This window comes from Ammospiza caudacuta, chromosome 16, assembly GCF_027887145.1.
Source record: "Ammospiza caudacuta isolate bAmmCau1 chromosome 16, bAmmCau1.pri, whole genome shotgun sequence".
NCBI lineage: Eukaryota > Metazoa > Chordata > Aves > Passeriformes > Passerellidae > Ammospiza > Ammospiza caudacuta.
This window is the reverse complement of record NC_080608.1, coordinates 9,633,424-9,654,518: the sequence shown is the minus strand read 5'-3', so window position 1 is coordinate 9,654,518 and position 21,095 is coordinate 9,633,424. Positions and strand designations below refer to the sequence as shown.

The 21,095-nt window shown below is 42.4% G+C and overlaps 1 protein-coding gene across 4 annotated transcripts in view; it reads left to right on the top strand.

Moving 5' to 3' along the window:
- The first annotated feature begins 10,542 nt into the window (after positions 1 to 10,542).
- LOC131564586 (core histone macro-H2A.1) overlaps positions 10,543 to 21,095 on the top strand; it is a 42,925-nt gene continuing 32,372 nt past the window's right edge. For all 4 annotated transcript variants that reach the window (XM_058815066.1, XM_058815068.1, XM_058815067.1 and 1 more), the window contains exons 1-2: positions 10,543 to 10,664; positions 18,290 to 18,490. In XM_058815066.1, coding sequence (XP_058671049.1) covers positions 18,319 to 18,490 — 172 coding nt within the window. In that variant the 5' untranslated portion in view covers positions 10,543 to 10,664; positions 18,290 to 18,318. The remainder of the gene's footprint in view (positions 10,665 to 18,289; positions 18,491 to 21,095) is intronic.

The window sequence follows — 21,095 nt, the reverse complement described above, 5'->3', positions numbered from 1 at the left end:
TTGTGGAATCCCATCTGATTTCAGGTACATCCCACTGACCTCATACCCCATACACTGGCAGTTAGATTTTGTTTAGAAAATGAAGAAAGAAAAATAATACAGAATCATAGAATGGTTTAGGTTGGAAAACACCACTAAGATCATCGAGTCCAACAGAAATATGAGAAGAGTTTATTCAATTAAAAAGAAATAGCCTGATCTTGGCAGAATTTTCCCCTTCTAGTTCAGGGAGGTTTATAGCTCGCCAGTAGCTCAGTCTTCATCCTTTGCACATTTTTCTTTCCTTATGTCTGTAACTGCCTTCGATCCTGGCAGGTAAAATGATGTTGGGACTGTGAGCACTGAGGTACACAAGTATGCTGACATCAGGCATGAAGCATTGCACCAGGAGGCTGAAAACCGTGTTTATAGTGTATCATTTCAAGAGTGGAATGCCATATATTTTCTTTGCTTTTTGTAGCTTTCTTTAAAAAGTCTTCATGGAGTGAGCTGCTGATTCAGCATTGCCTCCTGGTGAGCCATGAGAGGGTGATGATGTGAAACTGAGACCCGAGATCCAGCGCTGGAACAGATCCTTAGATCAGCAGAGTCAGCCTTTTGCTATGGCAGGAAGCACATCATGCAGGCCTTTGGATGGCTGAGGTTTTCTGAGGTGGCAAGCAGAACGCTGTTGATTTTTGCAGTTGGCGAGACAGCAGGAATAAGGCAGGGCAGGCTGTCTGAGCCCACCCAGGCAGGGCTGACCTGGCCCTGGAACGCTTCCCACCGTTATTTACGACAGCCCCGTGGCCACGGCCGCCTCCTTCTCCAGCATCGGCTGCCAGCTTTCCCTCTTTTGGCACTTAGTAAGGAGAAAATTCTTTTTTTTTGCCAGGTGAAATGTATTCACTGAACTCAGGGTATTTAGTAGTAAATTCTGGCTCTGGCTTTGTTTAATGCTACTTTGGTCTAGTGCAGTTTGTCCATCTGCTCCCCTGGTGCTGCCTCCGTTATGGGTGCTGAGATGCTCATTTTATAGCTCCTGGTACTCCCTTCTCTCTCCTGATGTGTTCTGCTGACTGATTTCAGAATACTAGCATGTTCTCAGATTGCAAGGATCTGAAAATAATTTCAATGCTTCCAAACATTGTCTGGACATTTTCTAGAAGGTTTTTCCAGCCTGTGTCATCTGCTTTGAACATGATTTTTGTGGTGCTTTGCACCTCTCCTTTGAGTCCTTTGTCACAGGTTTAATGTCACTAGTTCAGGACAGACGTGGTTTAGATAAAAGCAGTAGTTTTTCTGTAGCCTCTACAACTGAAATTTCAGTCTGTATAATTTACTTCAGTGTTTTGCCTGTAATTCACATTGTCTCTGCAGCAATGGAGCTGTGTCATCATGTGCTTTCAATGGCTGCCAATTCCCTTTCTTCTCCTGCATAGCTCAGAGGAAGTCAAGGTAACCTGGCAGTCCCTGATCTGCCCATCTGGTTTGCTTTCCCTTTCCTCTTTGCATGTTCCTGCCTGATTTGTGTCCAGTAGTACTCTGGATTTTATAGACTCCCTTTTAATGAGGTTCTGCAAACCACTCCTGGCCAAAAGGATGCAACCTTTAAATCACCACAGCACACTGTAACCATTTTTTTCCCTAAAAATTGTGACATAAGGTCTTCCCTGGATGCCAGGACTGCTCACAACTCTATTAACCAAAGCAATGCCTGCATTGTTTTTCTTCACGGTCTTACACACCTCTTCCTGGATAACAGCAAAAGCTGCCTCCAGAACAGAGTAGCTTATCACAGCAGCATTTACTAAGGAGTTCCTGTCTTTAACCTCAAACCAGAACTCACAGTGCAAGATAAAGCGATGCCAGACCGCAGAGTTCATCTCTAAGATTGAGGTATAAGCCTTGGAGCCTGGCTCCATTCCCAGGCAGATGCCAGCCATAGCCATATCCTGCTCAGAAGGGGTGGCCAGCTCCAGTCTCTCTTGCTTGGCTGTTGTTCAGTGTTAGGTTCATAATAAAGCTCAGTGACAGATGCAATAAACCTTGTGCTCATCTACCTCCCATTGCTACCAGTGCAGTGTTATGATTTTTGTCAGATACTTCTTGACTCTTCCATCTCTTTCAGTGCTTAATGCAGCTTCTAGTGAAGCACTGCCATCAAATCCTACACTGAACTTATTCTAATCCTTTTTTTTGCCATTAAGGGAAAAAATAAAAGCAGTTTAAATTGGGAATTCAGTTCATCTGAGTCCTCCTTCTCTCCTCATGTCTGTTCATGTATACATAAAAATGACAGATTAATTTATTTTTTTTAACACACAATGACAATTATTTAGCACTCCTCCACATTACTCCAAATTTGAGGCAAGCAAGTCAATAAACTGCCCATGCCACCTTCACAGCAGCAATGTGGTCTACACTTAAACAGTCTGACAGGCAACAAAACATTCCCAACCCAAAGCTCTTCCAGAAGTGTCCCTAAGAGGCATTTCCAGTAGCACAGTTTCAGATAAACCTTAATCAAAGTCTAAAACTGCTGTTCAAATGCAATTTAAACTCCACCTGCTGGCTGAGCTCCTTAATGGCATCATATCTGCCCATACAGATGGTAAAGGGGCTTAAGGATGCTCCCCTTCCAGTGCTAAGGGGCTTAAGGAAGATCTATGACACATCCCATTAAGAAAAATACCAGGCAAGACTTTCTAAAGTGATTAATGATCTCTGTAGCTCTGTTTAATAGAAACATGTCTAAAAGATCTGATTTGCAAAATCACTAATCACATTTGGCAAAACCAACACTGAAATACTCTGAAACACAAATGGGTCTAAGGAGAAGCAACAAATGTCCTCTCAATTAAAAAATGGAATGTATTTCATGAAGAAGGCTTGAAATAGGGGTTTGATGACCAGATGTTTTGTTTCCCATATCCAGTTTCCAGAGATACACTTCAAGTAACTAGAACACTAACTGTACATACATACACACAGAGAACACAATGCACACATGTGACAATGAGGGATTTGTGCAGAAAGTTCACTTTTAATTCCATTGGGACTCCTATATGCCTGTGTTTTTACAAAACTATACATTGAAAGAAAATTAGGATATTTTTTTATTTTAGTACCTTAAAATCAACTTCAGTGGGAAAACAATCTGTAGAGCAGTTTAAGAATATGAGGTGCATTCAGGAAAAATGTTGGGCATTAGTAAATTTTCCATGTGTGATAGGGGTAATTTAGCACAGAACTATGCATCTTCTATTTTCTTAAAGCTAGCCAGACTGTAGAAAAATGTTATGGTACTAATGAGAAAGAAATCTCTGAGAATTCAGTGCATGGCATACAGGAAAATCAAAAATTAATTTAAGAGGCATATTTCCTAGCTATGAGGGTTATTGACAACAATCAGTACAATCAGGAAGTCATCAAACACTGACTAGACTCTTTTCAAAACAGTGCATAAAAAGATATTCATTTCGTTTCGTGTTCATATTTCATATTAATTTATTATCCAATAAACAGTTTATGTGACAATATTTATATTGCATGAATTGTTTGGAAAGTATTCACCACAACTATCACCCAGAGAACATTTTACTTTCCATAGCTCAATTTGTGGGGAGGTCAACTGACACTTGAGACTAATTCAGCTTGCCTGGTTAATCCACAAGCTTCAGAATGACCCTCTAAGCACTTCCAAACAAATACCCTGGCTCATTTCTCTCTGATATTCACCCCAGTGCTTTCCATAAGCCATTTTAATGGATAAAAATGTCATCAGATAAATTAGCAAGAAGCAAGTAGACAAGAATAACATATTCTGACATGAATTGTAGGGCTTTATGTAAACACACATACATAACAAGAATATATATGTTACAGGCACCTGCTGATTCTTTCTGTGCTTAGTGACAGAATCTGAACATGACAGAAAGATGGAACTGCTCAGTTGGTAATACCCTGTTATGCTGATGCTGCTTGCCCCTTCAAAAATAGCATGGGAGGACAACCATAGTGCAAAGAAGGGAAGAAAAAAAAGCAAAGCAAAGCAAAACTCAGCAATAATCATAGGGTTTCTCATTAACATGTGTACTCTTTAAAAGCTCAGGTCCTGAGTAGCTGTCAAGAAACCAAGACTTTAGTTAGAAATAATAAGTTTGGTTCATACCCTCAGCATCTGCACCCCATCAGCCCACCCAGCCTGTTGGAATTAGCAGGAGCAGCAGAGGCTTGGCCAGACAGGTAAGGCACTGCAGGGGATTTCAGCTGCCCAGAGCCCGGGGCTGCAGTACAGGTGATTCCCATAGAGGGAGATGTTGCTTTGTTTCTGCCTTACTTCAAAATTTTTCTGTCCATGTCATGGGAAAAACTCCATGTGCTCCTGTCACAGCACAGACACTTCCCAATATGTAGATTTTTAAGATGAGCAAAGCATTCATCAGAACTTGTCAGTCATGTCTATTACTGAATTAAATTTTCATTTTCCTGCCATGTGGCTTTTTTGAGTCAGCATTCCTGAATTTACAATTCCTGATTGTTTTCTTAACCTGCCCAAAGGAGGCCATGAGGATGCTCAGAGGGCTGGAGCATCTCTGCTATGGAGACAGGCTAAAAGAGATGGGGCTGTTGAACCTGGAGAAGAGAAGGCTCCAGGGAGACCCACAGTGGACTCTCAGCACTTAAAGGGAGCTTATTAAAAATGGATAGAAACTTATTTCAAGGGCAGATGTCCTATCCTCAGTGATAGGACAAGGGAGAATGATTTTAAACTAAAAAAAGGGAGATTTAGATTGGATGTTAGGAGGAAATTTTTTCCTTTTAGGGTGATGAGGCCATGGCACAGGTTGCCCAGAGAAGCTGGAATTGCCCCATCCATGGAAGTGTTCATCTGGGCTGGATGGGATTTTGAGCAATCCCTGGTCCTAGTGGCAGGTGAGTTGGAACGAGATGAGCTTTCAGGTTCCTTCCAACCCAAACCATTCTGGGATTCTATGATTCCTAAAGAGGGATGGAGATGGAAACTGTTCTTACAAAGCAATGAAGCAGCTACTGCATTCCCAGCACTCTTTGGATCCTTCAGCAACAGACAGGCTGACCACATCACTTGGCACTTTTGACATGAACATATTTCTGTGTCCATCACAAATAGCTGGCACCATCACTTCCTCATTCTGTACCTCCACACAGAGAACTTCAAAATAAGCAGAAGGAATAATGGGCTGTCTCTGATATAATGAATTATGAAACTCAGGTTAAACTGAGGACATTACCCTCTGGTAAGCGATAGTTTGCTATGACAGCCAATGATCTTTGCATCTGCAAAAGAAGTTTTGTTTAATTCAAGGAGTAGAGTTTGTCTGATGAGATGGATGTGAAGGCACCTGGTTTCGCTGCTGCCTGGTATTATGGTGGACTCTAGTTCTCTTGCCTCCTTCATGAACCATTTTCTATATAATGTCTGCTGTCCAGCACAGGAGCTTTTTTAATTAATATTCCTCAGAGAGGTGATCTGATTTCGCTTTTGCAGGAAGAGAAATGGGTCTGCTTTAAAAATAACCTCTTATATGAAATGATGCATCATAGCAATCCCATGCAGAACAGCAGCAAGGAAATTATTCCATAGCAATGGCCACATCTTAATAGAAGATCATCTCCTGGACATCTCCCCCTGCATTTCTGCAATTATCAACTATGTCTCCTACCATCTGCAATTATATAAAATCCCTCTGGCAAATACAGCTATTGCTTACATGGAAAATTAATGTAGTGGAGCAATGGGACCTAATAACTAAATATAAGAAATGTGAGTTATTACTACATTACTATCTGCCAAGCTTTACACCAGCTACCAGGAACCATTGAGATGATCATTATGTGAAGTAATTTTGAATTCTTTGACTTAATAATATAAATCATAGCTCTTAGATTTAATATTTTCTTTGCACCATAATGCAGAACTTTCCCCTGCCACTTGCCATTAAAAATGCAGCAATGCAAGAGGCTGTTTTCAAAATCAGAAAGGCATAAATTGATCTGCTCAAAGGACAATGTGGAGTCATGTTATGTTGGCAGCAGCTGTGACCACAGGAGCAATGGACAAGTGTTCCTGCTCCCTGGTACTCCAGGGTGCATCAGGCTTGTTTCAATGCACACTTCTTCCATATTGCTCAGAAAGAGGCATTTAAGTTTCCTGATCCCCCTGTGTCCTACTGCTGCTGGGCTATTGGTTTTATAAATCAAAAAGCACTTAGATTCTACTTAGAAGAAGCAGGTTTTGAGGTGTGTCATATTGCAGGTTAATATTATCCCTAATCTACAGCTTAATAATGATTTTACAAACTTCGGCTTTTTCTTTTGTCCCAGCATTCATTAACTCTGTGAATGATTTCCCAATCTTAAAAAGGTGCAGTTATTATAGTAGCTCTCATTTTCATCTTAAAAATGTAAGACATTTGCCTTCTTTTTTAAAAAAGTGACATTTTATTTAAAGTATTTTCAAAGCAATTAAACATTTTCTGACAGTGGGTATAAACATTGATAAAAAATTTCTGTAACTGACATTTTTCTAGAAGAAAGCAATGACAAATGGCATACATGTTGGAAAATTTGCACAAATATCATCTTGGGGAAAACAGTAAGAGATCGCCTGCCTGAAAAGATTTGGAACAAAGTAAATTATTGGTACTAACTTATCTCTGTCTACCAGCCTAGGAAAGAAATCCTAGACATCCACTTTTTGTGCCCTGGAAGTATTAATCTCACCATAACATATCAGCACCAGTCAGCACTTCTGCTACAGAACAACATGCCTGGCAAATTAATAGAGCCACCAGTGCCTTGACAATGTCAAGGCAGGAGGAAATGGTCTGAAGAGGGAGGATATCCCAATTGTCATGACTTGGATGTCAAAACAAAGATCGACTGTTTGAAAATGAAATTAATCCTGTTCACCTGTGGCAGATACAGAAAGGCTGATTGTAAAACAGCAGCTCAGTTCAACAGTCAGCTCTCAGGTTTTGAACTGTGCTGAAACCAAACTGCAATTCTCTGGTGGTCTAGATAGAGATAAAAAGGGATCACTAAAATCAATGGATGTGACCCTGAACCAAACAGGTATCAAACATACCATGCTTCCAGCACCAGTTTGTGGGCAACCTTAGCTGCAGAACTTCCTGATCTTGATGGGCTAATTTTGAATAACAGGGAAGCTGAATTTCCTCAGAGTGGCTGGAAAATAGAGGGAAGTGAAAGCAAAGGCCTGGCCCACACTCATTCAAGTCCTGTGGTGTATCATTCCTTGGGATGGTAATGACACCAGCAGATTACAGCAATCTGCTGGAGGGCCAGGGGCAGCCCTCTGCAAGTCACAGCTAACACTCCCCAGGGAGCAGGGGAGCTACTCTGCAAGTCACAGCTAACACTGCACAGGCAGTAGGTCTGTGGGTCACATCAGGAGCGTGAGCACTCAGTGGATTCAGTACAAAGTCACTGTGCCCCTCTGATGGTGAAGGCAAGAATGGCACTAGCATGATGCACAGCACAGGTATATTTATCTGTGTCACTGTAACCTGAAGTTAAGAAGCCTGGATTAGTCACGTGGCCTGCAAAGAGAGAGGAGGCTGAGCAGCTGAAGGAGGTTCAGATAACCCTTTCTGAGAAGCAGGTCGTGTCTGAGCAATCTGTACTTTCTTTTCACCATGTGAAGGTTGAAGGAAAACAGCAGGGATGTGCTGGTTAGGCACATAACATCCTGAAGGGATATTTCAGCAACCTGCAGTAACCTAGGACATGTATTCTCACTAGCCAATAAACATACACAACAAATACCACCGTCACAAAGAGGTGGCACATTTAGAATTCAGATAGCTATCCCAAAGCCAAAATGTTTACCTAAATTTAAGAGGATTACCCCCAGCCACAGCCCTTCCCAGCTGCTCTGCCCCCTCCCAGGTGATATTTCCTTCTCCACCACCTCTGCTGCATAAACAAGTTAAGTGTTTGTATTCTCAATCACTCAGAACAGCAAATAGTCCCTTGAGGTTCTTAGAATTGATTATCAAATCAGAGTGTCAAAATAAAATAAGAGTAAATAAATGTAAGAATATGAACTGTTTATATTAGAAATAAAGGCAGTGGAACCCTGGAAAGGTGCTTTTTATCATTTTATAGATAAATAAATATATCACAACTGGCAAAAAACCCCAAAATCTAAGCCAAGGTTTATTTTAGTGAGGTAGTTCATGTAGTGTTGTTTCACAGACTTTTGTAGAAACTTCTAGACAGTCATGATACATTGTGTGCTTTCAAAATGGGCACTCTCTGTAGATCCAGCAGATGTTCCATATTATAAACCTGTGTTTGGGTGGGAGGTGAGCCAGTCAATGCTAACATTACACATTATCAACAGCAGTCTTCATGCTAGCATCCTATTCCATGGACAAATTGTTCATGCCCTCTGCAAACTCAGGCAACTCCCACTCCCAAAATTCTCACCAATTGAGAAAGTTTTGAAAGATAAAATTGAAAGTTCTGAAGGCTTTCTTCAAAAGCATAAAATCCATGGACTCCCTTTCAAACCAGACAAAATGAACAATAATAGTAGAACAGCATAGAAAGCAACCTTTGGGTTCTAAGGGACCTTAAAGATCATCTAGTTACAACCCACAAGTCCCTATCCCTTGCAGCCTTCCATCAATCCCATTAGACAATGTTCTTTAATTTTACACAGGCCTTTGCAGCTCATATCAACAGAGATATTCGGGGGAGGGTTGATTTTGTAGTTTGGGTTTGTTTTTTTGGATTTTCCTTTATTTAAATAAAGCTTGTGTGGGTGCCAGGAAAACAAAGTGTGAAGAGCCAAGCACTGGAGGACCAGTTCTGTTGGATCCTCTGCACAGCACAGGGAAAAGGCTACTGTGTGGGCAGCACTACCAACAAGGAAAAAGGGAGTGGGGCAACACGGGGGAGGAAGAGGAGGAGGAGGGGGAGGTGGGAAGGAGATGATGTGTGTGGATAGAACACAGGGAAAGCAGAATGTGTCCTCAGCTTCCTAAGAAGAGCTATGGCAGATGGCCTAGTAAGGACTGTATCCATACCCTTGGGTTAAGGGCAATCAGGGTATTTACCCAGCAGGGAGCCTTTGTTAGGCAAAACTGCCCCACTGCAGGACAGGCAGGGTACAAGCAGCACTCAGGGAGTGCAGTTAGGACTAGGCTGCATTTGACAGTGTGGTGCACTGAGACGGAATGAGAGATGGCTCAGGAGACACTGAGTTTAACTGTGTTAAAAACCAGACTAGGCCTGGCCATTTAGATGGATGAGTGCATCACAGCTTTAATTTTTTGATTTTTGAAAGGATTTTTTCAGACCAACCACACATTTTACATAGGCTGTTGCCACTCCCCTGTTTTTTCTTTTCCTTTTAAACCCCCTTCTTCATTTCTGCTTTCTATTTTGTATGACAAAGGCCCCATGATGATATGCTGATATTCAGCAAAATAAGGAGAACTGGAGCTCAGAGTGGTTGATGAGTAGAGCAGGAGAGAAACTCCTTGTAATCCAGTAGTAATGGCATTATGCCACTTCTCACCTAGTACAGTTCTACCCATGAAAGAACAGCAAGGGACACTGGGGAGGAGGCTAGGAGCTGGCATTCTGCTTTGGGTACTGAAGAAATAGGATGCTCCTTTCAAATGGCAGTGGCAAAAGTCTGGGAGCATTAGCAAGCCAGGAATATTCCAGGACATTGGAAACTCCAGCTGCTTCTAGTCCCACCATTGTAAACACAGAGGCGGTCTGTTGTGACTTGTCTGTCCTGTAGCCAAGATCCGCTGTGGCAGCCGGTGTGCGAGGCAACTGGGGAGGCAGGAGAGGAGAGGTGGAAAAGGGAATGAACGCTGGGTCTGGCACAGGGCGTGGGGGCAAGGGGCAGCAGCCACCCAGTGATACCAATCCGGCAAGGTGAGCTCAAGGACATCCGTGTGGCCCATGCACAAACGCCTCCAAGGGCTCCATCTGGGGCCTTGCTAAAATGGCACTGAGCCATTTTTGTATAGCATGAGGAAGAAGGTGCGTGCCCCTCACGGGTCGATCCAGCTGCTCGTTCTCTTCCCTCTATAAACTTCATTCTTCGGAGAACACAGCGCGAACCCCTCGTTCTGACCTCCCCGTCCTAAAAATGTGGGAGCGAACACGTTCGAACACAATGGCTCGGCCGGCAGCAGCTGCGGAGGCCGCGGTGCCAAAGCCCAGCCCCACGCAGGGACCAGGCTTTACAACAGCCGGGCCGGGCCAGCTGCGCCTGGGGCCGTGCGGGCGGGAGAAGAGCCAGGAGAGCCCCGGCAACCTCCGGGATCGCGGCACCCGTGACCCAGCCGTGAAGGATCGTGAGGGGATCCGTGCGAGGATCGTCAAGGATTGTGAGTGCAGCGTGGGCAGACGATGAGGGGATGGCGAGGGAGCGCGCTGCATCGCGCGGCATCGTGAGGCGGCCCCGCCGCGAGGGGCGGGCGGTGGATGTGACGCGCGGGCGCGCGGGGCATTGTGGGAGCTCCGCCAGCCCGTCCAGCCGATCCCGGTGGCCCCGCGGGCGGAGCGGAGCAGCGGGAGCGGCAGCGGCGACGGCAGCGGGGACGGGAGCGGGGCCGCCGCCGGCCGACCGGAGACATCTTGCCCGCGCCGTAAGTCACCGCCGCGGTGCGCCCGCCGTGCGGGAAGGAGGGGGCGCGGGGGGCTCTGTCGCGGCGCGGTGACACCCGGCGGCGGTGGGGGGGCCGCGAGCCGGCCGGGCGCGCCGTGGGACCGAGGGTGCCGGTCCCCTCCCCCGAGGGAAACCGGGAGTCGGTTCAGCTGCTCTTGCTGTGCCTCGGGTGAAGCCGGGAGATCCACCCGCGCCCCGCGAAATGGTGGCAGCGGGGCTGTGTTTCCCTGGAATCCGCTATGGAATGACGGTGTGGGGCTGCAGGGAGCCCGGCGGGGCTGCAGGAGCAGCCCGGGGTGGGGAGCCGCGGTCCCCCGCGTCCCCGCCGTTCCACGCACGGACGGGCTCCGTCCTTGTTCCCACCGCGGGTCGCCGAGCAGGGGAGGATAATCGAGGGAGACTGCGAAAAGCACAAGGCAAAAATCAGCAGGACTCGTTTTCCGTGTGTTTCACTTCGGGATGAGGAACCCGCGGTGTAAAAGTTACCTGCCTCGTGTGAACGACTTGGTTTAAAAAAAGCCTAATGATGTATTTTAAACCGTAAGCAGAGGCTGCGGAGAGTAGCAAAAATAAATGTTTGTCTGGAAACAGGGCTCCTTATTCTTTTAGGACTGTCACTTCTCGTAGAGGCTGCAATATGTCTGCCTGCGGGATTGGAGCAGCCCGTAGGGACTGGCTGGGTGTGGGTGTTCTCCGGGGGGACTGCGAGTGCTGCAGGTGAATGCAGCTTCCCGGGGCTCCGCGCCGGCCCCAGCACGGCAGCGCTGGGACTCACACTCAGGCTGACGTGTTTGTGCCTGTAGGAGACACTGAGGGCAGCAGACTGATTCTGTGGCTCGCATCTCCCTCTAATCCTTTTGTTTCTTCTGTAATCGTTAAAAAGTAAATTGTAGAAGCCCCGTGAAATTGTGTCTGAAGGCAGCAGTTGGGACTAGCTCCTATGCGAGCAGGGTGGTGTAAAACTGAGGTTGCTTCATTTGTAGTGGTGGAAAGAGACTTGTTTTTGAAATATACTTGGATGAGACTTGTTATTTATCTCTTGACCATGCAAGTGAACAACCATTTTTTCCCCAGGACTGTGTGTGGCTGTCACTTAGCAACAGGTCTGTAGAGAACTTGGCAGATCCACTGCCTCCCCCATTCTGAAGAGTAAAAGAAATAAATTAGCAAAGGAGCAAGAGTGCCATTAATAAAAACAGTACCTGGGTTCTCAGGGACAGCCAGAGTTGAGAGACTTATGTTGGAACAAGACAATTACAGTTGCTTTGAAAATTATGTTTTAATGCAGTGGGGTATGAAAGATTTTGCATCACTAGAAAACTACCCAGCGTATTTGGGAGTTTGGGGCTTTTTTTTTTTTAAGTGTTGTGAAAGAAAGGCATTACATTGTTTACTTAGTAATGGTTCGAGGTTATTTTGCTGCATTATGTTTTGTAACCTTTTGCACTGAAATCTAGGCCTCCTGGGTTTCTGAACAGTAACTTTGTTTTGCTGTGTGTGCTGTATACCCTTCTGATTGCCAGTAAAGCCAAATGTTGACAGTGTAGATTAAGCCATAACTGATATAAAAACTAGCAAGACTAGAAGTTGGCTTAGTGACAGTAAAGTCAGTAAGGTGCTTAAGAACTGCTTATTTTGTAGATCAGCATGAGCAAAAAGAGAAGTCCACCACTGCAAGCTTAGTCTTAAAAGAAACCAGTGTGTTTAAATTTGTTCTTAGGAGTTGCCTAGTTCTGCCAATACAAAGCAATGAGCTTTGATGAAACGTATTCTCTTGATAAGGTAGGTGATATAATCACAGTCTGGAAGAATAATCATGAACCTTTGGTCTCAGAGAAGTACAGACATATTTTTGTGCAACACTGCCAGCTAGGATCAAAGCCTTCTGTGGTAAGCCTACCACAGAAAAGGTAGTCTTACCCCAGCAAGGTTATAAAGCAGGAATAAAGGAGCAGAAATCTGTAACTGATGCCACAAGTGGAGAAAAGAGCCTCCAGATAGATCCTCCATTGGGAGAGGAAATGTTGGCCCTGTGGGTAGTGCTGAGCATTAGGTTTTGTCATCTCAAGAGGTAAAATTGGAGAAGAAAAATGCAGCACTTGTGGAAAGACTGCAAGGTTGGCTTGTTTGCTTGCTTGGGAAGGATGCTGAGAACACACAAAGAAGCCACACTTCCTTACCCAGGCCCATTCTAAAGACAGGATGGTCAGGATTCAGCTCAGGGTCCTTGTTCCAGGAGTGATGCAAGAATCACACCATTCATGACCTCCTTGATGGATCAAGTTCTTGCAATCCATTCTCAGCAGTATATTATCTATTCTAAATTTTGTTCTGCATTTGAATTTTGCCTTGGAAGCATCCACATGAATTCTTTATTATGTTTTTATTTTCCTACAGAAATGTTAAGGGACAAAGTTGTTTTCAAAGTGTTATTTAAAGCAGTTTTTCTGCATTGATTTCACAAATGGTCCAATGACTTAAGGCCCTCTGTAAATTATTATGCTTTCTATCTAGCATACAAAAACCTGTAATGTATAAATGGTTATTTCAGGCCAGTTCTCCCAGCAGTGGTCAGTGAAGACAATTGTATTTATGTTTTCCTGGCTATTGGTGGCAGGATGCCCAGCAGAAACTCTTGTCACACTCCCAGCACTGTCCTTAGTGGAAGTTTGCACATTAAGGGGTATTTGTTTTGGTGTTTCAGACCCACTGTGGGAGGGAGGGACTTCTGCCAGTTGAGTACAATTGTGCAGCAGTATTTTGTTTAGCAGACAGATTTTGTGAAAACGCTATTCCTCTTTGTTCCATCCTTTATGTCACTGCTATAGGAATTTTAATTGTCCTAATCTTCAACAGAAAGTACACCTATTGTGCATCCCTAGATTGGGAGTGTTCTCTTGGTTTTCCACATGAAAATAAATGTATGGTGCTACCTTCTCAGATGAGAAGTTCATGGAGTTATGGAACAACTGTTTTACAGCTGTTTTTCACTCTCCTGTGTGTTTCAGACCTCAGAGAGTTACTGCTTTGATAAAGAGTTTGAGCTAAAGTTTGAAATCACATCAGATCAAATATTAACTGAGTGATTGGCTCTTTTTAGTTCTGTTGTACCCTGAAACCACAGTCCCAGGCAGAGACACTGTTGTGCCAGGCAAGTATTATTGGAGACCATTCTATACCATTTTATAACTATGCCAGAGTAGCTTCTGATTAGCTAAGAACGGAGCAAGTTCATTGTCACAGCAAAGTCAGATGCCCATTTTCAGCAAGAGTTCAGTGAGTGGCTATTGTTATGGGACACAAATAGATTTAAGAGAGAATGGCAGCACTTACATTGTTAATCTTTTGAAACAATGGAAAGAAAATAGTATTGCAGTTAATCTCTTGTGATACAAAATGAACTTTCCAGCTTAGTCTTTGTACTGAAAGAAAAATAATTATTATATCTTAGTATTATTCTTATTGTAGTAGTGATCTTCTGGATTCCACTACTTACTGATCTGATGATGTAGACCTAAATTGAATCATCTCTTTGCTAAGTGCAGTTAATACACCAGTGTCAGCCCACAATCAGCACAGTCTTTTTCTGACAGCAGTAAGAGTCATAGTAATTTGTTTAGTCATTAAGAACCAGTACCTGAAAACTGTTAATAACAGACTGGGTTTATTACTGCTGTTTAATCAAGGTGTCAGATCAACTGAACTAATCAAGTGCTGGTATTTGGAATTTGGGTATCACTTTACCAGGATGTTCAGGCTGTACTTTAAAAATTATGTGATGTTAAACCTTTCAGAAAAGCAGATGCCTTTGTGCATTTGAAGAAGATGGTATTTGAAAGTGTAGTTCAGCAGAGTATCTGTCTTCACACAGGAAAATATGGCCAACCAGAGTTACTCCAGCCAATTTCAAAGACAAAAATGTTAATTATGCTGATTTCATCACTACACCTTAAGGTTGTTTCTTAGGAAATGTATTTCTGACTTGCAAAGACATGACAGCAGAGGAGCCTTGCAGCTTGAATCCTTGCTGTGACCAAATTAATACATCATCAAATCTTATTTATGCATTTGGAGATCTTAGAAAGCAGTGTGAATCTTTCCACAGTCTTTAAGGAGTTTCAAAAGGCTGTGAATCAAGTGTTAAATTCTGTATCTGCATCCAAGCATGGCGGAGCCACTGAAGAATATAGTGTTAAATTTGATTTGAAGTCAAAGGTGAACTCAGATACTTGACTCCTCAATGATATCCCCTAATTATCACAGTGATAATTTTGTGAACTCTCACATTGAAACAAAAGCATTTTATTATCAAATATTTGGAGAGACTTTGCAATGTATTTGGTAAAATTCTCAAAAATTCCATGACAAAGGCAGGACAGAAGAAAGAAAGGAAAGTACTGGTCCATTGACTGTGATTTATTTAAAAATATATTTACTTACTTTTATTACACTGCTCCAATCTTGTCTGAACTATGATAAGGCGTGTGATAAGGTTGCCTTCGGTTGCCTCTGATCTGTGGGCTCCCAGTGACTCAGCAAACAGCTCTAGTTCATTAGTGTTGGCAGCATTCCAGAGTTTCTGGTGTTACAAAGATAAACCATTTCAGAACATGGAAGGCATACAGCTTTCTTTGGTTTTTGATCTGTTGCCATGCTCTTTGCATTTCACCTCAATGCATTTTCTTGTGGCTTTTGCAAGTGAAATCTCTTTCTGTTCTCTATTTTGGTGGAGAACTAGAAATAGGGAAGAGGCATTTGAGAGTTGGTTGGGCCATCCTGCAGCTCAAAGGCAGGACAAACAGGTTCTGCAAAGTAATGATCCTGAATGCACAATTAAGCTCTGAAAAAGGTTTCCATGCCAGGCTCTCACTTTCACCTTCCAAATGGTTACATGGTTGGTAACAGTAAAAGTGGTACTTGAAACCTAATTGAAGTTTTCCTCCCTCCACCCCCCAACATCTGAGCAATCTGAACATACAGGTAGGGATGGGATCCTTGAGATGGGAAGGTCTGAAACTCATCTGTATCACATTTCACCTTTAATACTGAAAGTTTCAGAAGTTCTTGTTTTTTTCATTATGCAGCTCTATGCACCAACACCTTTCAGATTCAGGCAAAGTTTCTCCTTAGAAATAAACTTGCAGCTAGAAAGTTCTTTAATTTTCCATATAAGGGGATCAGGTGAATTGGCAAGCTGGTCACATTACTCACACTAATATTTAGGATACCCTGGACCTAAGTGCATAAGATACAGGGAAAAAATAGCTGTAGAACTTGCAGAAGTGATAAAGTAAGCTTATGAAAGAAAAAAAAAAAAAAAAGACACCATTTTATATATGGGTTGGCGTTATTCTGTATTACTACCTACTTTACTAATGCTTTGGTGCAGTTGTTGCAGCAGCTGATAGCTAAAATTACATTCTCCCAAAGAAAGAAAACATTAGGAAGTAAGGATTTCCATATTCTCTTCCAGCTGTTCTGATATCCCATAAACTCACTAAATGATTAATAGAAATTTACTGCTTAAGGCTTGCAGGCTTTCTCTAGAAAAATTATGGTTGTCATCACTGACCTCTCAGTTACAAACCAAATATCTTGCAGGGCAGCACAGATATTTCTTATGCCACTTTCCATGGTGTTTGATTCAATGAACCTCTTAACATTTGAGGTTAACCATCCCTAGTCCTGTTGATGACAATGGATTATGAAATATGAAAATAATTGCTGGCAGAAGGTCTATAGACAAGTCAAAGCCCCACCCAGCCTTCCTGCTAACAAAGACAGAGCTAGCTAGATGAGAAAATGCAATTAAATGGATGTTTTTAAAATCATTGGTGAGCCGCATTTGGGTCATTTCTCAAGGCAAGAAAATTGGCTTTTGTCCTCTTCTTCACAGAATAATGGCTGTTACAGAGCTGATGAAAGGAGAAGGAGCCCTTTTGATGGCTTCCCCTTTCCAAAGATTCCTATCTGTTTCTGGACATGAGTTTCCTAAACACAGTGTGATCTGTTCTATGAAGATGGGATTATTTTGTATAGCTTTTAAAAAGAGTAAACTCATAGCGTTTAATTTACTTAATGTGCTGTGCAGGTGTAGATTCTGATGAATGGAATGTGGAAGTGGAAAGGAGAAGAAACCTCTGAGACTCATGTTCCTTTGGCTATTCTAATGGTATTTGTTTGGCACTTATGTAGCCTGAATCTTATTGACTCATTGAGAATTGAAGGGCTGCAGGATGTGTCAGCACACGGCAGAAATTGCAAAACCTAGAAGTGGGGTTGATGAACCTGTTTTGCCTAATTCTGAGATCACTTCATTGTGGATTCAGGCATATGGAAAATACAGTTAGGTTCATGAGGGCAAGGAGAGAATTCAGGATAGAAAAATAGGGGAAGTAGAAAAATGGTGTGATGGGAAAGCAGGACTCAAGGGGGCTTCATTGTGGAGGATATAAACACATCAGTGAATTTGCCATGTGTGTTAGGTAGGATTTGTGCAGCAAGGGAAGAAGTGGGGTGCACAGAGGTGTGTCTGTATCCCCGGTGCATTCTGTTGGTTTCCCTGGAGTTCAGACATGAGGGAGGGGAGAGATGGGGAGATGGGCATTGTCTCCTTTCCTTTGAGGTAATTTCAAAACCCAGTGAGTTGCCTAAACCTTCAAAGACACCTTGAGAGCCTGTGAACCCTTCACCTCTTTGGATTTGTCAGTTTCTATTTACAGTCTGAGCAGAAATCAAAGAGAGGACAGAATATGTTTGACAGCTGTATCAGCAGTAGGTTCCCTCAGCGAGATAAACTGAGATACAGTTGTCAGCTACGTGCTGGGTGTTCAGAACACTGTGCTGTCAGGGAAAGGTGGCAGATAGAAGATTGTCAGGTTCCTGGAGGGAATGTTGAAGCAATATGGTCTTCAGTGTAGAGATGGCTGAGTTTTGGTAGGTTCAAATCTCAAGGGGGTTATTTCGGATCTTTGTAAAAATAGAACATCTACTGTACAGGAGGTGTATTTTGCCATCCATAGGCCTTTGTTCTGTCAATTCTCACACATATGGAAAATCGAGGTTTTTTTAAAGGCAGTGAATACACTTTATGAAAGCTTTCGTGGATATGGTTTCTCCTAGTTTGGAAGGTAATTATGCATGAACCTAACTGCCCTACCAGAGCTGTTCAAATGCCCTACCAAAAGGTTTTCATGGAGATAAGGGGGCTGTGTCAGTCTCTTTGCAGAAAGCATCCTCTGCTTCAATGCAGAAGTTCTGTTTTAAATCCAGTACCTATCACTCTGCTCCATTAGTGGTACTGGGTTTGATCTGCTAGGAATTTCACAAAAGTAGATTCTTAGGAAATAACTTGTTTTATATATTTTCTGTATAAAGTTATGCCAAATTACAATGGGAAGTAACATTCTGGAGGAAATTATTTTAGGTTCTTGTTGTGTATATTTTAAAAAGGCAACTTGTCTGTATGTTTTAGACACTGTAATGCATTGCCTACCTCAAAATGCTGATTTGCCTTGGAATTCAGTGTGTAGTCTTAAAGCATCAGCCCTTACTAATAACCTTTTATCTTTTGTTCCTTTTTTTTTTATTTCTTTCTAAATATAGAGTGCTGTTTCAGACCTGATACAGACAAGATGTCCAGCAGGGGTGGAAAGAAGAAGTCAACCAAGACTTCCCGCTCTGCGAAGGCTGGGGTCATATTCCCGGTTGGAAGAATGCTCCGCTACATTAAGAAAGGCCACCCCAAGTACAGAATTGGTGTTGGTGCTCCTGTGTACATGGCTGCTGTACTGGAATATCTAACTGGTAGGTTTTGCTGAGTTATGTGAAATAGTAGCAGTAAAAGTTAAAGACAAACTGAATTTCCACAGAAAAAAACCCAAACGAGTGAAAAAAGTTACAGCTGAAATGTGTGTTTTGCATCACACATCTAAGCCAAAATCAGGGTACCCTCACCCCTGCCTCAGAGCCTTGATGACTTTTGTTTACTCCAGTATAGAATTTGCTTTCACCACTTGTAAACATACTCTTTCCACGTAGTCAGGGTTCCCACTGCCATCAGTGTGTGTGGACTACATTGTTGCAGTTCTCCTCGCTTTGATTTTGTGCCTGATGAGTTTGTTTGGGTTATAATTGTCTGGTAAGCATATACATTAATTTTAAATAGAGAGTTTCTCCATGTTTACACAGGGCTGAGACTGCTTACAGCCTTGTTTAAACATTTTTGTTCAATTTGCAGATTTCTTTTCAGACTGTTTGCAATTGCAATTTGTTTGATTGAGTCTGTGTATACATGCAAACTCTTCATCTGCCCTAGATCTATGTAGCTTATTTGCTTACAGTTGTAGTTCTAGTTCTGTTCCTTTCATCACATCAGAATGAGAATGCCTTAAATAACTATCTCATCTTCTCACAGAACAAAAGTATTATTTTTCCTCCATTTAGAAATAAGCTTCAAAGGAATAAAATGCTTTGCCCAATGACATAAACAACCAGACGTGCAAGTAAAGATCTTTATATAGCTGATTTGTTCTCAGACAAAACTTGAGACATTGCAAGTTTACCCACTCCAAACAACATTGCAAAAGCAGTCTTTTGACAGAAAACCCCAGCTGTAATAGCATCAATATATGGGCTTTTGCAATAATGGTTTGCTTAAAATAAAAATGGATAAGAAGGCTCAGTCACCTTCATGTGGCCAGACTGATGTCTAAGTATATATCTGTGGTGTAGGGATCTAGCAAAAAGCTCAGGTGCCAGATAGATGAGTGTTTGGAGCCAGATTCTATTAGCATGACTAAGGAAAAGTTTAAATTGGATTTTATTTCTCAAAGCAGTGTTTCTTTTTCCAGTGCATCTGCTTGTGTCGGTGTTCTTGCCATAGGTTCAAGTGTTTCAATGGACAGGAGACTTTAAGCTGTATTGGTGTGCTGAGCCTCTAAAAGGTACAGGTTTTTCTTTGACTCAAGCACAAAGTTATAAAGTATTGACTTTTCTGGGAGTATTTAAAACTGAAGCAACCTGACCTTGCCACAACATTAGATATGTTTTATAATGGCTCTTGACGTTGAAGGACAGAAGATTTCTTCCTATAAAGTTTCTTCTTCCCCTAAAGATGAAGACTGGTAATATTACCAAATTATTAATAGAGTGCTTGTTTTCTGTAGGGTATTCATACCATCAAATATATATTTTTTCCACCTTCACTTGTCAACATTCAATATTCTTTATTTGGGCCTTTTCTTTAAAAGAATGCTTTTAAATTTCATAGATGGCCTTAAAAATTAATATTTCCTTTAGCTAGGTTGCTGCTTACAGCAATAACAATTCAAATAAAAGGCTTCTTAGGGTGAAGAGTGCTTTGAATGCTGTCCTTTTAAAGAAACAGAGCAATACAGGTGAGCTTAAGGCTCTGCTAATGAGCAGCACATGTTATGGGTTAAATGATTTAGTGTTGACTGAGGCAGTGATAGTTTAGGCAATTAAGAATAGGCTGGGGAAATAAAGTTGTTTCTTTAACTGCTGTGCATCTTGGGAACTTGTCTGAGGACATTACCAGCAACAAGAGAAAAAAACCCAAGCAAAATAACATATATCATTTTAGGAAAAACAAAAGGCAGGAGGAAAGAATAGCTGAAGGAAAAAGTACTTTCCTTCTTTATCCCTTTAACTATTATTAGGCAGTTTTGCTGTGGTTTTTCTGTCTCCTTGGAAGGCTAGGTAGATGATCCTAGTAACCTGCCAAGTATCTCATGGCTGTCTTTCATTCCTGTACATTAGATGCATCTCAAAAGCGCAGATACACCTTTCTTTCCAGAGCTGGCACTGGTTTTATCGTAGAATTATTTGGGTTGGAAGGAACCTTGAAGTTCATTTTTTTCTAATCCCTTTTCCATGGACAGTGGTACCTCCCAGTACACCAGGTTGCTCCAAACCACATCCAGTCTGGTGGCCTTGAACCATCTTGGCCATTTCCAGAGATGGGGCAGCCACAGCTCCTCCAGGCAACTGTGCCAGTACCCCAGCACACTCACAGGAAAGAATTTCTTCCTAATATCTAATCTAAATCTATCCTGTTTCAGTTTGAAGTGATGCCCCCTTGTAGTCCCATCACTACAAGTCCTTCCCTTTCCAGCTTTCTTGTAGACCCCTTACTGTTTCAGTCTGGTGGGATTTTTTCTCCTTTCTCTAAGTTTTTCACACAATGTATAGTATAATTTTTAAGCCTTTAGTGCTCAGTATGTTTTCTGAACTTCAGGTCATTCATCTTTTTCAGTGTAATTCAGAAACAGCCCCTTGAAATGGAATGCTTGGAGATTTTTGGTTTGTGTTCTTTTTACCTCTTGGCAGTTATTACTTCACAAAACCAGAGAAATCCTGACTTCTCTCCAGGAGAGTTTTTAAAGATCCT